The sequence below is a fragment of the Microtus ochrogaster genome, chromosome 7 (genome assembly GCF_000317375.1).
Source record: "Microtus ochrogaster isolate Prairie Vole_2 chromosome 7, MicOch1.0, whole genome shotgun sequence".
Lineage (NCBI taxonomy): Eukaryota > Metazoa > Chordata > Mammalia > Rodentia > Cricetidae > Microtus > Microtus ochrogaster.
The window spans coordinates 64,430,299-64,441,559 of record NC_022014.1 but is presented as its reverse complement, the minus strand read 5'-3'; the positions used below and the strand labels follow the sequence as shown (position 1 = coordinate 64,441,559).

The 11,261-nt window shown below is 48.7% G+C and overlaps 1 protein-coding gene across 1 annotated transcript; it reads right to left on the bottom strand.

The window, feature by feature from the left end:
- Positions 1–1,216: 1,216 nt before the first annotated feature.
- Mrps23 (mitochondrial ribosomal protein S23) lies at positions 1,217–9,109 on the bottom strand. The gene is made up of 5 exons (XM_005350508.3): positions 8,974–9,109; positions 8,044–8,214; positions 2,956–3,033; positions 2,315–2,441; positions 1,217–1,871 (listed from the first exon to the last, which is right to left on the bottom strand). Exons 1-5 carry the CDS (start codon positions 9,015–9,017, stop codon positions 1,776–1,778), a joined length of 516 nt encoding a protein of 171 aa, XP_005350565.1. The 5' UTR covers positions 9,018–9,109; the 3' UTR covers positions 1,217–1,775.
- Positions 9,110–11,261: the final 2,152 nt, after the last annotated feature.

Sequence of the window (11,261 nt, the reverse complement as noted above, 5' to 3'; positions counted from 1 at the left end):
GGGGGTCCAGCACAGCGCACAGAACTTTCCAGGTTCCCCCAAGCAGTATTCCAAGACTAATCCAAAGAGGCCCACTCCCCCGCCCCCAATCTCTACCAAGCTTCCTTTTGTGTGAGTATGGCTGTACATGCACATGTGGGAACCAGGTCAACCTCAGCTGTCACTCCCCAGGTGCCACCCACCCTGTCTTTGAGTCATAGCTGTAATTTGGCCTGGAGCTCACCAAGGAGCTAGCTGGCTAGGCCCCAGGACCCACTGACCTTCTCCTAGCATTGGGACTACGTGTGTGGGCTGGCTTCTACTTTTTACTTGGACGCTGGGAATCAAACTCAAGTCCTCTGACTGAGCCTCTCCCTGGACCCTCTACCTAAGGTTGCTATGGCCGTTCAAAAGCCTATCCACGTTGCTGCTTCTTCTCAATCTCATTGTAGACTCTCCTAAGGTAAGAAGGGAGCAGCCGGAGAGAGCAACCAGAGAGAGGCTTCTGCACAAACCGGGACTTCGGTCCCTAACCTCACAAGTCCCTGTGGAAGCAGCTCTCCCCCCATTTCAGAGGTGCTATCCTGAGTCCCTTCCCTTCCACAGGCTGACTCAATTTCAGAACACATGGAGAAAAGCATTCTCACACACTGATGGAGAAGCAGAATTCAAACAATAAAAACCCAGAAATGTAAGGACTGGAGGAGGCGCTGAGCCAGCTCCTGGGCTGCCCTCCTGAGAACAAGGCCTGAGGCACCACTGTCAGCTGCTGTCCCCAATCTTTCCAAGTATTTGGGATCCAATCATGTCTAATATCTTCAAAAGGATGGGATTTGCTTCTCCACCTGAGTCGTGAGGAATGGTAAGGCAGGAGCAACGCTGGAAGCAGCGGAGGCTAGGGGCTTAATGGCCTTCACGGTGCTCTCACATGCAATGAGGTGGAAGGCTAAGACACGGGTGTTGTTCTTCCATCAGACAGGGAAGGCCTGCACTCAGAGAACTGTGTGAGAAAACCACAGAGACTGAAGATAAGAACACCGGAAGCTGCTTTTGACTACAGATGAGAACTACTACCCACAAATACAGGAGCTGCATCACAACAAGTATCTTGTTCACTAGTAAAACCCAGTATGATGGAGCAGACCGGAAAGGCAGGATGTTCATGGAGAAGGCCATCAGTTGCTCCAAGCCTTGCCATCTTGGAAATCCAGGTACTAATAAAAACAAAAGTCTTGAGTAAGGTGTGATCATTTATTCATTCAATAAACATTTCCTAATGTTGCAGCCTGTGAGCTGCAAGCCCATGCTAATCACCTCCAATACATTTAACAATGACATTCGAGTGTGGCTTTGGTCTTCGTTCGCATCAGACAGGTCCTCAGTCTTACTGCAGCTGGCTGGGCCTGTCAAGCTGCAGTCAATAGCTCTACAGAGAAAATACAAACACCACCTGCAGATGGAAACACTTGGCCAAAGGACCGCACCATGTGGGCGAGTAGAATTCTGCAGGAGGGATCCAGACAAGAAAACGGTGAGGTTCAGATGCAGCAGTCCTCAGCCGGCACGGGGCACCTTTAAAGGCTTCTGGTGCTATTCACTTTGAAAGCATTAGAGAACTCTTATCTAACCATACCGTGAAATAGAAGTCCACAAAACTGGAGCTTTCAAAGCACGAGACTGAGATTCATGACAACCCAGAAACAGCAACTGAGTAAAGGCCTGAGATGGAGACCAACAGAACCTAAGCAGCTCAGTAAGCAGTGTCCCAGGTGGTGGGCATGCTCAGTGCACAGGCCTCAGGGAGGGGAGACAGCCGTCCTCGGCTCCTGCTGCTCCAGGACGTCTTCCTGAGGCTGGTTTCCTTCCAATGGGGCACGGGGTCTGACCCGGACCTGTAGAGTTTGAGGGAATGTGACTACTTCCAAGAAACAAGCATGTCTCTCAGATGTGCCCATGTATATAGCTGGCTGCATACTCGGGCATTGGGGAAAAATTTAACAAAGACATCTCACATTCAAATTCTCTTATGACAAGCAGCAAGTGCACAAAAACTTCTCTAGAACCACATTCTAAGAACCCAACAGCTATAAACAGCACAGAGTCCCACACATTCAATACAACAGTATCTGACCTGGGGTTAAAGGTTTCAGGAAGCAAACCAACCCTTTTACTAAGAGACAACACCAACTGAAATTACTGTGTGTGTGTGCGTGTGTGTGTGTGCGCACACGCGCGCGCGCACACGCTCACACTCCCCCAATGCACAACTGAGCAAAGGTGCTCCTACTGAGCTCCACCCCCGGCCCAATGCCAGCTTTGACAATTAAGAACTCACCACCCTTGCTTCTCCTACTCGTCTTAAAATGACACCTTCTGCCAGCAAAGCCTTCCCCGTCTCCACAAACAACTTTTCTTCGTCTTTCTCTCCGAGATCCTGCAGTTCCATGTACTTCTCCACAAACCTGCAATTTCCAGGCCTGTGTTGGAGCTGTGGTGACATCTGCCACACAATAGCAAGCAAGCCCCAGAGAGCTGCCTAGAGAAGCACCCTTCACACACTCCTTAAAATGACAGCTTCACCAGGCGGTGGTGGCGCATGCCTTTAATCCCACACTGGGAGCTGGGCGGTGGTGGCGCACGCCTTTAATCCCAGCACTTGGGAGGCAGAGGCAGGCGGATCTCTGTGAGTTCGAGACCAGCTTGGTCTACAAGAGCTAGTTCCAGGACAGGCTCCAAAACCACAGAGAAACCCTGTCTCGAAAAAGAAAAAAAAAAACAAAAAAAACAAAAACCACACTGGGGAGGCAGGGGTAGGAGGATCTCTGTATCTCTGTGAGTTCAAGGCCAGCCTGGTCTACAGAGGAGCTCCAGGGCAGCCAGAGCACAGAGAAACCCTGTCTCAAGTCTGCCACCCGCCTCACAAACCAGGTGAACTCTCAGGGGAGCTTGATTTACTCAGGCCGGGGAAATACTTACCGCTGACAGGTAGATTTGAAGTTTGGGTTGAACAGATCAAAAGCTTTGTGACCAGATCCATAGGCAGAAAAGAATTTCCTAGAAAACACAGAAACAATATGAATCTCCAATTAAAGGCTATGGGGAACGGGGCAGAAGGACCGCAGAATAACTGCTAGACCCTGAGAAGATACAGAGCCTAAACCAAAGAACAAGGCATGCATCAAGTGAGTCAAAGGAATCTCAGTGAGAACGGTCACTCCCTCTCCATCTGCCCCAACTTCCCTGCTCTCCTCTCAGGGAGCAGGCTTCTCATGTGTCGCCACGTTCAGAAAAGCCCACCACAGGTAACACTACAGATGCATCATTCCGTGTGTGTGTGTGTGTGTGTGTGTGTGTGTGTGTGCGCGCGCGCGCACGCACGCACGCGCATGTCTGTGCCACGTGCATGCTGAGTGTCCGGGTGCACGTGGAGGACAGAGCAGGACATCAAGTGTCTTCCTCCACCAGTCTCCACTCCAGCGCTTTGAGACCAGGTCTCTCCCTGGCCTGCGAGCTCACCACTTTGGCTAGGGTGGCAGGCCAGCAGGCTGTCAAGATCTGCCCCCTAAGGCTGAGGTTATAGACACACATAGCCAGGACCCGCTTCTCACATGGGTGTTGAAGACTCACACTCAAGTCTTCATACTTCCACAGCAAGTGCTCTGACACACTGAGCTTTCTTCAAGTCCCCAGCCACATTCTTAACCCAAAGAAGGGGTACCTATCTTCCTTCTCTTTAATTGGGGAAGCATCTGTGTATCAAAAATTAATCCTTGCTGGGCCTTTGAGGTGACTCAGAAGGTAAAGGCACTTGCCGCCAAACCTAACAACCTGAGTTTGATCCCTAGAACCCACCTGGCGGAAGGACAGGGCTCCTGTCAAGTTGTGCTCTGACTTCTACATGCATGCTGTAGCATGTACTCAAACATGTGCATATATACATGCACATCTCCACTTTAATAAAATACAGTAAAAACTGCAAAATCCCTAAGTGTGCCAGCAACAGTGCGATCAGTCAACGACTATCAGCACGACGGTCCCGGACATTTTAAAATTACGTCTTAGTGAGTGTAGGTGGTCCCTGTCAGAGCACACGAGTGGAGGTCAAAGGGCAACTTGAGGGATTTTCTCCTTCCGCCATGTGGCTCTGGGGCTTGAACTCAGGTCATCAGGCCTGGCAGCAAGTGCCTGTACCCACTGAGTCTCCTTGCTGGCCCTCCAGAACATTCTGATCAGCCCCCACAGAGGCCCAGGATCATGAAGCACTCACACCTCTCACCCCATAGCTTGTGTTTCTAGAGATTATCTCAAATCAGCGCAGAGACTCTTTCTAGTCCTTCGCATCAAGACTGTTGCAGAGCACCTGCGCTGCCTGGCGTAGTGTACCAGTCAGTCCATGGGATAAATCCATAAAAATGGGGGTGCAAGGTCAAGCTATTGCTATTTATATGTTAAAACAAACAAACCAAAACCAACCTTCCAAACTGCCCAAGTGCTTCTCCAAGCAGCTGTGCCAAATTTATACTCAGGCAAATTCTACAATACACAAGTGCCTGTTTTCCTGTTTTATGACCCTTGCCAAATAGATAAACTGGAAATTATAATTACAGTTTCAGAACCACCAACCGCCCCCCCAAAAAGAAACAGAATGCCATTAGACATCTTTTTAAGCCTGACAGCAAACTGGATTCCTTTCCTGTAGACCATTCACGCTCTTTGTCCATTTTCCCAGGTAGTGCTTGCTATGAACTAAGAATTCCTCCGTTGAAAGCCCAAGGTGCAAAAAAGTAAAGCTGGGAACTCCAGGAGTTCATCAGGTCACAAGTACAGCCCTTAAATAAAACAACATTGGTGTCCTTAGGGAAAGACAGAAGGCATGCTTCCTTTCTGATCTCTCCCAAGTAAGGACACAGCAAGAAGACAGCACTCTCAGAGGTGGGAGATATCTCTAAGTCCAAAGCCAGCTTCATCTACCCAGCAAGTCCCACCCACTCTGGAATCAGAGTGAGTCTCTAAACCAAACAACCAAATGGATCCGTGGTGGCTCAAGGGCCAAGTGCTTGCCCAGTATGTACGGGAATCTGAGTTCACCTCCTAGGACAGCAAAGCACAAAGAGGCCACAATAAGTGAAGCAAAAAAAGTTGCCTGACAAGTACATGCAGCAAATCCGCGCAGAAATGTTTGGAAAGTCTCAGGGAGCAAGAACATGCTTGTCCTGCCACCTCAGGAAGAGCCACGCAGAGCAGAGAGTGGTAGCTCATGTCTGTAATCCCAGCACTCTGGAGGCTGACGTAAGAAGCTACAGAAAACTGACTTCAACTCGCCCTCCACTGGAGTAAGACTGTCTCAAAACACAAAACAAAAACTAGTTAACTCTTAGCCTCTCCATCTTCCTTTTCAATGTCTTCTCCACCATTAAGTCATTAGCATTTCATCACCAGAGAGCTATGAACAACCAGGCCATGAACCGGACTGCGCACGAGAAGATGGCAGTGAGCAGGACAGTCTCTTTGTCCAGGGTGAGGGTCAGAGAGACAGAACTAGTGACTAAAGAACCCACAGCCTCACACATGCGAGGCGAGCGCTCTATCAGTGCGATACAGCCCCTGCTTATCTGAACAGAGTTTCACTGTGTAGCTCAGGCTAACCTCAAACTCTTGATCCACCTGCCTCACCTGCCAGGTGCTGGGATTATACACGGAAGCCACCATGCCCTTAGGCTGTGACATCTGAATTGCTCTTTATTATTTAAAAAATAAAAAGATGTTTAAGGACATTAGAAGACCATTTTCCAACACTATTTAGGTTAGAAGGAGTGGAAAGCAAAGTAAAGAACACATATTTTCCTGTGTGTCAACAACACCTGATTAGGACTTTAAAGGTAACTCAGAAAATAGGGCTGGCTTGGGACCGGCGAGATGGCTCAGTGAGTAAAAAGGGTTTGCCTGATGACAAGAATTCGATCCTTGGAACTCACACAGTAAAAGGAGAAAACCAACCACCACAAGTTGTCCAGACCCTACGTGTATGCTCACACACATGTGCACAAGTGCACACACACTAAATAGACAAATAAATGTAGTGAATTTTATATATATCAGCAACAATAACAACAACAACAACAAAAAACCTCAGATGTGGTATCCTATACTTGGGATCCCAGAAGTCAGGAGGTAGAGGCAGAAAGACCCCAAGTTCAACATCATCCCGGGTTTAAAATAAACATTAAGATAGTTGAATTTACAGAAAAAGACCTTCCCAAACACTCTAACCATAAAGGTAAACAGGCCAACACAAACAAAACTGGTAGATGTGACTATATTGTATATCCTAGTGCCTAACACATGTAGAACAAGGTTTGACAGGGAAAAAACAGAAAACTTGTAAAATGAAATAAACAACTTCTATACACTAAGAAAGGCATTATGGTGCTAGAGATGGCTCAATAGTAAAGAGCACTGAACACACATGGTACTCAGGTAAACATTCAGGCAAAACTCCCATTCACATCAAATTTAAAAAAAAAAATCTTTATTTAAAACAAACAAACAAAAAAACCTACAAAACCTCTGGCCTCCAGGGGGCACCTGCACTCACTGACAGGTAACTAAACATAAAAATAAATCTTAAAAGCAAAAAAATATCCGGAAGCAAAGGCAGTTGGATCTCTAAGTTCAAGGCCAGCCTGATCTATGAAGCAAGTTCCCAGGACAGCCAGGGCTAAACGGAGAAACCCTGTCTCGAAAAACTGAAGAAAAAAAAAAAATGAGCATCTCCCCTCACCTTCACAGCTCTGATACACTCGTGTCCTGTCTTATGGTGTGAACAGGATGCCGGGGACAGTGCTTCCAACGTGACAAACCTAAGTTCCAGGAGCTGCCTTCAAACCACTACCTCAAAAGACAGGGTGATGGGGGAATCTTTCTTCTTTGTGCTTCCCCTTTGTTTCTCAGGGTTTTTTTTTGGTTTTTTTGTTTTTTTTTTTTTTTTTTTTTTTTTTTTGTTTTTTTTTTTTTTTTTTTTTTTTTTTTTTTTTTTTTTTTGGTTTTTCGAGACAGGGTTTCTCTGTGGCTTTGGAGCCTGTCCTGGAACTAGCTCTGTAGACCAGGCTGGTCTCGAACTCACAGAGATCCGCCTGCCTCTGCCTCCCCAGTGCTGGGATTAAAGGCGTGCGCCACCATCGCCCGGCCTGTTTCTCAGTTTTATAGGATGAATATGTATTAATACACCAGACATGGCAATACATGCCTATAATACATATATAATACATGCAGAGGCCGGAAGATCCCATTTCAAGAGAGAAAAAAAGAAGAAATAGATGCTAAAGAAATAAAGTACCCAAGTACTTTCTTCAAATTTCTGGGGATGATTACTTTAAGTGCTTTGCTGTCCTAAGCATCCTTTCCTGTGTGGCTTCAGTGATTGCTAGATGTTAAATCTACAGACCATATTCCTCTGATTCCCACTTCCAAAGAAGCATATGTGGTGGCCAACTGAAGCTTGGCGTCAGATGTTATTTCCCAGATCTGCCACCTCCCTGTGCAGCCACAGGCAGTTAACCCTTGGGCCTCACAGTGCTCTTGAATAAAACAGAGGAATGAGAACCGCCTGCCGACAGGGTTAAAGTCTATGAGCTGACGTCTGTGAAGGGTGTATCATGGTACCTCACACAAAAAAAAGACCGCCAGTAAACAGACAACTTTAGCGGCAATGTTCTGTCAGTTTGGGGGCTCCAGATTCCACTTCTTAGAACTTCTGTTTCTGCTGGGTGGTGGTGGGGCACTTAGGAGGCAGAGGCAGGTGGATCTCTGAGTTTAAGGCCAGCATGGTCTACAGAGTGAGTCCCAGGACAGCCAGGGCTACACAGGGAAACCCTGTCTCAAGCAAACGAGCCAACCAACACTTGCTTCCTCTCACCACAGAGGAGACGTGAGATGCCATTGTCTTCCTTACTATACAGGACCAACCCCACAGAGCAAGCCCCGGTCAGCTGTAGCAGACTTGGACAAAAACCTTCCTTTCTGAAGGTCGGCTGCACAGCACGAACTATGGGGATAGCCACTCACGCTCGAATCTGATCCTCGCGGTAAAAGATGTCCTGGATGCTAGCTTTGGCTTTGCCATATCGCAAACGGGGTCTTCGGAAGACAGGTTCTCTGAGCGGTGGAAAAGCCTTATATATGTCATACCACAGAGGTTTCTCCTTCAGCACTCCAGCACGCATCAAATCCCTTGTCCTTAGAGAGAGAACAGAACCAGGGTCAGTCAATTACAACAGCCTGTCAAAGTCCCTGAACCAACTTAGGGCAGCCAGAGCAGTATAGCTCAGGTGAGCTGAGCAGGGCTTCCCACCTAAAGGAGACACGGCCACATCCCACAGCCACCTAGCAAGGATAAAGTGTTAAGTCCTGTTGTTTAGGTCTCACGTAGCCTAGGATAGCCTTAAACTCTGTGTGCAGTTGAGGATAACTTTGAACTTAGTGCCTCCCTGAATTTCTCCAGGGCGAGGACTACAGTGTGTCCATGCCAGGCTGTCTTTTTGTTTTGACAAAAGTTCGCCAGTAGCCTGACTGACCTGAACTTCGCTACGTAGCCCAGGCTGGCCTCGGTTTTGTGGCGATCGTCCTGTCTCTCGCCTCCCGAGTGCTCAGAGTACCGGCATGGGCCACCACACTCAACTTGAAGCCTCTCCATCTTCTTGCACACATCCCGCCCCCAGCCCGTCCACCGTCCCATGGTGGAAATGCAAAGACCGTCCAGTCAAGCCCTTCAGCCTCTTCTTTATCTAGACACCTTCCCCGAAGTGGGGTGGCGAAAACACAACCTTGAAAGTGACAGATCAGAACCCCAAGAGGACTTCGACAAACATTCCGAGCCAGGAGGGAGCACGAGGGCCTCTCCGGGCTCGGACACCAGCAACCGCGTCCCGTTCAGGCCACGCCAGGTGGGTCGTGACCCGCTGGGAACCCTGCTCACGCCCGACTCGGAGCACGCACCGGGTAAACACGCTCCCGATCGTCTCCAGCCGGCTCCCCGCCATAGCTACCTAGGGCAGAAAGCCGCTAGCTGTTACCGGAAGCGGAAGCGGCCACAAGCAAGCGAAGGGGGAAACAAGCTGCAGACCGAACCGAGGATCACAGTCCTGCCTTAGCGGACCCAGAGGGCGGAGCCAGACATAAGCAAACGACAGGCTGAGCGGGAGCGCTCGGGTACTCGTGCGGGGCGGGGGGCTCAGACAGGAGCAATCGATAACCGAGCCGAAAGGGCGGGAGTGCGCCAAAGCTACGCAGGAGTAGTAAATGACTGGTCCAGGGCTAAGATTGAGTGTGGCACTTGCTTTCTTCTTTCTGACTGTAGGAAACTTCCTCCTCTCCGGCAGATCGGGCAGTGTCGAGCAACACAGTGGGGCTCGCGGAGATGAGGCACACCCTGCAGTCAGGACAGCCAGCCAATCTTGGCATTTGAGGTCATCAGCTCCAGGCTCGATTAGGCCTAATCTTGGCCAATAAGGCTACGCAGAAGGAAACTGAGACCCAGAGAGAGGCGAAGTCACTTTCCCAGGAAACACGAGCGTCCAGGTCTCCTTCCTTCAGCGGGGCTCGCTGGAGCAATCTGCTTTCACACTCAGCGAAAAGCTGCCTGCAAGCAGCGTTTCCTCCGCTGGAGGCGTCCCTCGCCCGCCCGCTAGCTCTGGAGTTCAAAAATTGGAAAGCGTTCGGAACTAACGCGTTCGGAGGAGGAAGTTAAAAAACCTGGGGGAAAATAAGCTGTCAGTGTTCAGCTGTTCAAAATATGGATTTGGAGGGATGGATGCCTTAGATCAGGAAAAGCACTCCGTAGAAACTGAGGCATTTCCAAGGTGTTTGTGTAGGGTCATCATTGTTGATTGTAATGACAAGATTAAAAATAAAAACTCCATCGAGCTGGAGAGAGAGTTCAACAGTTAAGAGCACTGGCTGCTCTTCCAGAGAACCCAGATTCGAGTTCCAGCTCTCACACAGTGCCTCATAACCACCGGTAACTCCACTCCAGTTCCGGGAAATTCGATGCCCTCTTCTGACCTCTGCAGGCACCAGGCACAGACAAACATGCAGGCAAAATGTTCATACACATATAATTAATTAATTAGTTAATTAATTAATTAAAATTCGTCAAATGACCTGTCCGTGGCAGTGCACGTCTTTAACCCCAGAACTTGAGATGCAGAGGATCTCTGTGAGTTCGAGGTCAGCCTGGTCTACATAGTGGGTTCCAGGACAGCTAGAGTTGTGTAGAGAGACACAAAACTAACAAACAAACAAAAAAAGTGGCCGGAAAATTAGAGTTCATGCGTTCTATGAAACTTTATGCAGCTATTAAAATTAACAAACTAGGTCCGTCTGTATTTACCTAAATTTGTGTCCATGGCTTGTGATCAAATGAAAAAAAAAAAACCATCTGCATCTCGTGAGTGGAATTCCATCCTGTAAGAGGGGAAAAAGAAAACATCCATCCACAGGTGCCAATGTTTATGTGAGGATAAAATCTGTGCCAAAGAAAACCAGACTTCAGTTATCCCCCAGCACAAAAAAATGCAAGGGTGAATTCAGAGGTGTTTTTCCTCTTTACTTTGCCTTGTAAAGGGTCTGTATTCATATGTAAACTTTTTGACCCAAAGAATGTTTTGAGTCACACACTAGGTCTCCAAGGAGCCCATTATCTTTCTTTGTCCTTTGGAAAAAGCGTGAGGTCATCTCGAATTCCTCCCACTCCAAGGGAGGTCCCAGGAGGGAAGGCAGGGAAAGTTTTCATTATCTCACAGATAACTCCGCCTACCCACAGCGTAGCTATTATCACCCTCATTAAGGATGAGAAAGCAAAGCCGCAGGAACTAAGTACCTCTGTCTGCTCCGTCGCTGACTGAAGGGCGCTCCAGCCCAACCTGGGCACTTTCTCATACCGCACAGTGCTACCTTATCTAGCCTAATGCTGGAGACTGGCGACCTCAGACTTTACCAAAACTGGCCTTGGCAGCAGGAGCTGCAGTGACCTGAGGCCTGAGCTGAGAGGTGGGCATCACTGCTGCCCCCAGACTCTGGACCAGGGGCTGGAGTGGTGGCAGATCAGTTAAGTGCATAGAGGGGACCTGAGTTCCCAGCGTCACAACAGCCTGTAACTCCACTCCAGGGAGACCTGATGGCCCTGAAGTTTGCGGGCACCAGCCTGCACCTGTACTTCACACACACACACACACACACACACACACACACACACACACACACGAGAGAGAGAGAGAGAGAGAGAG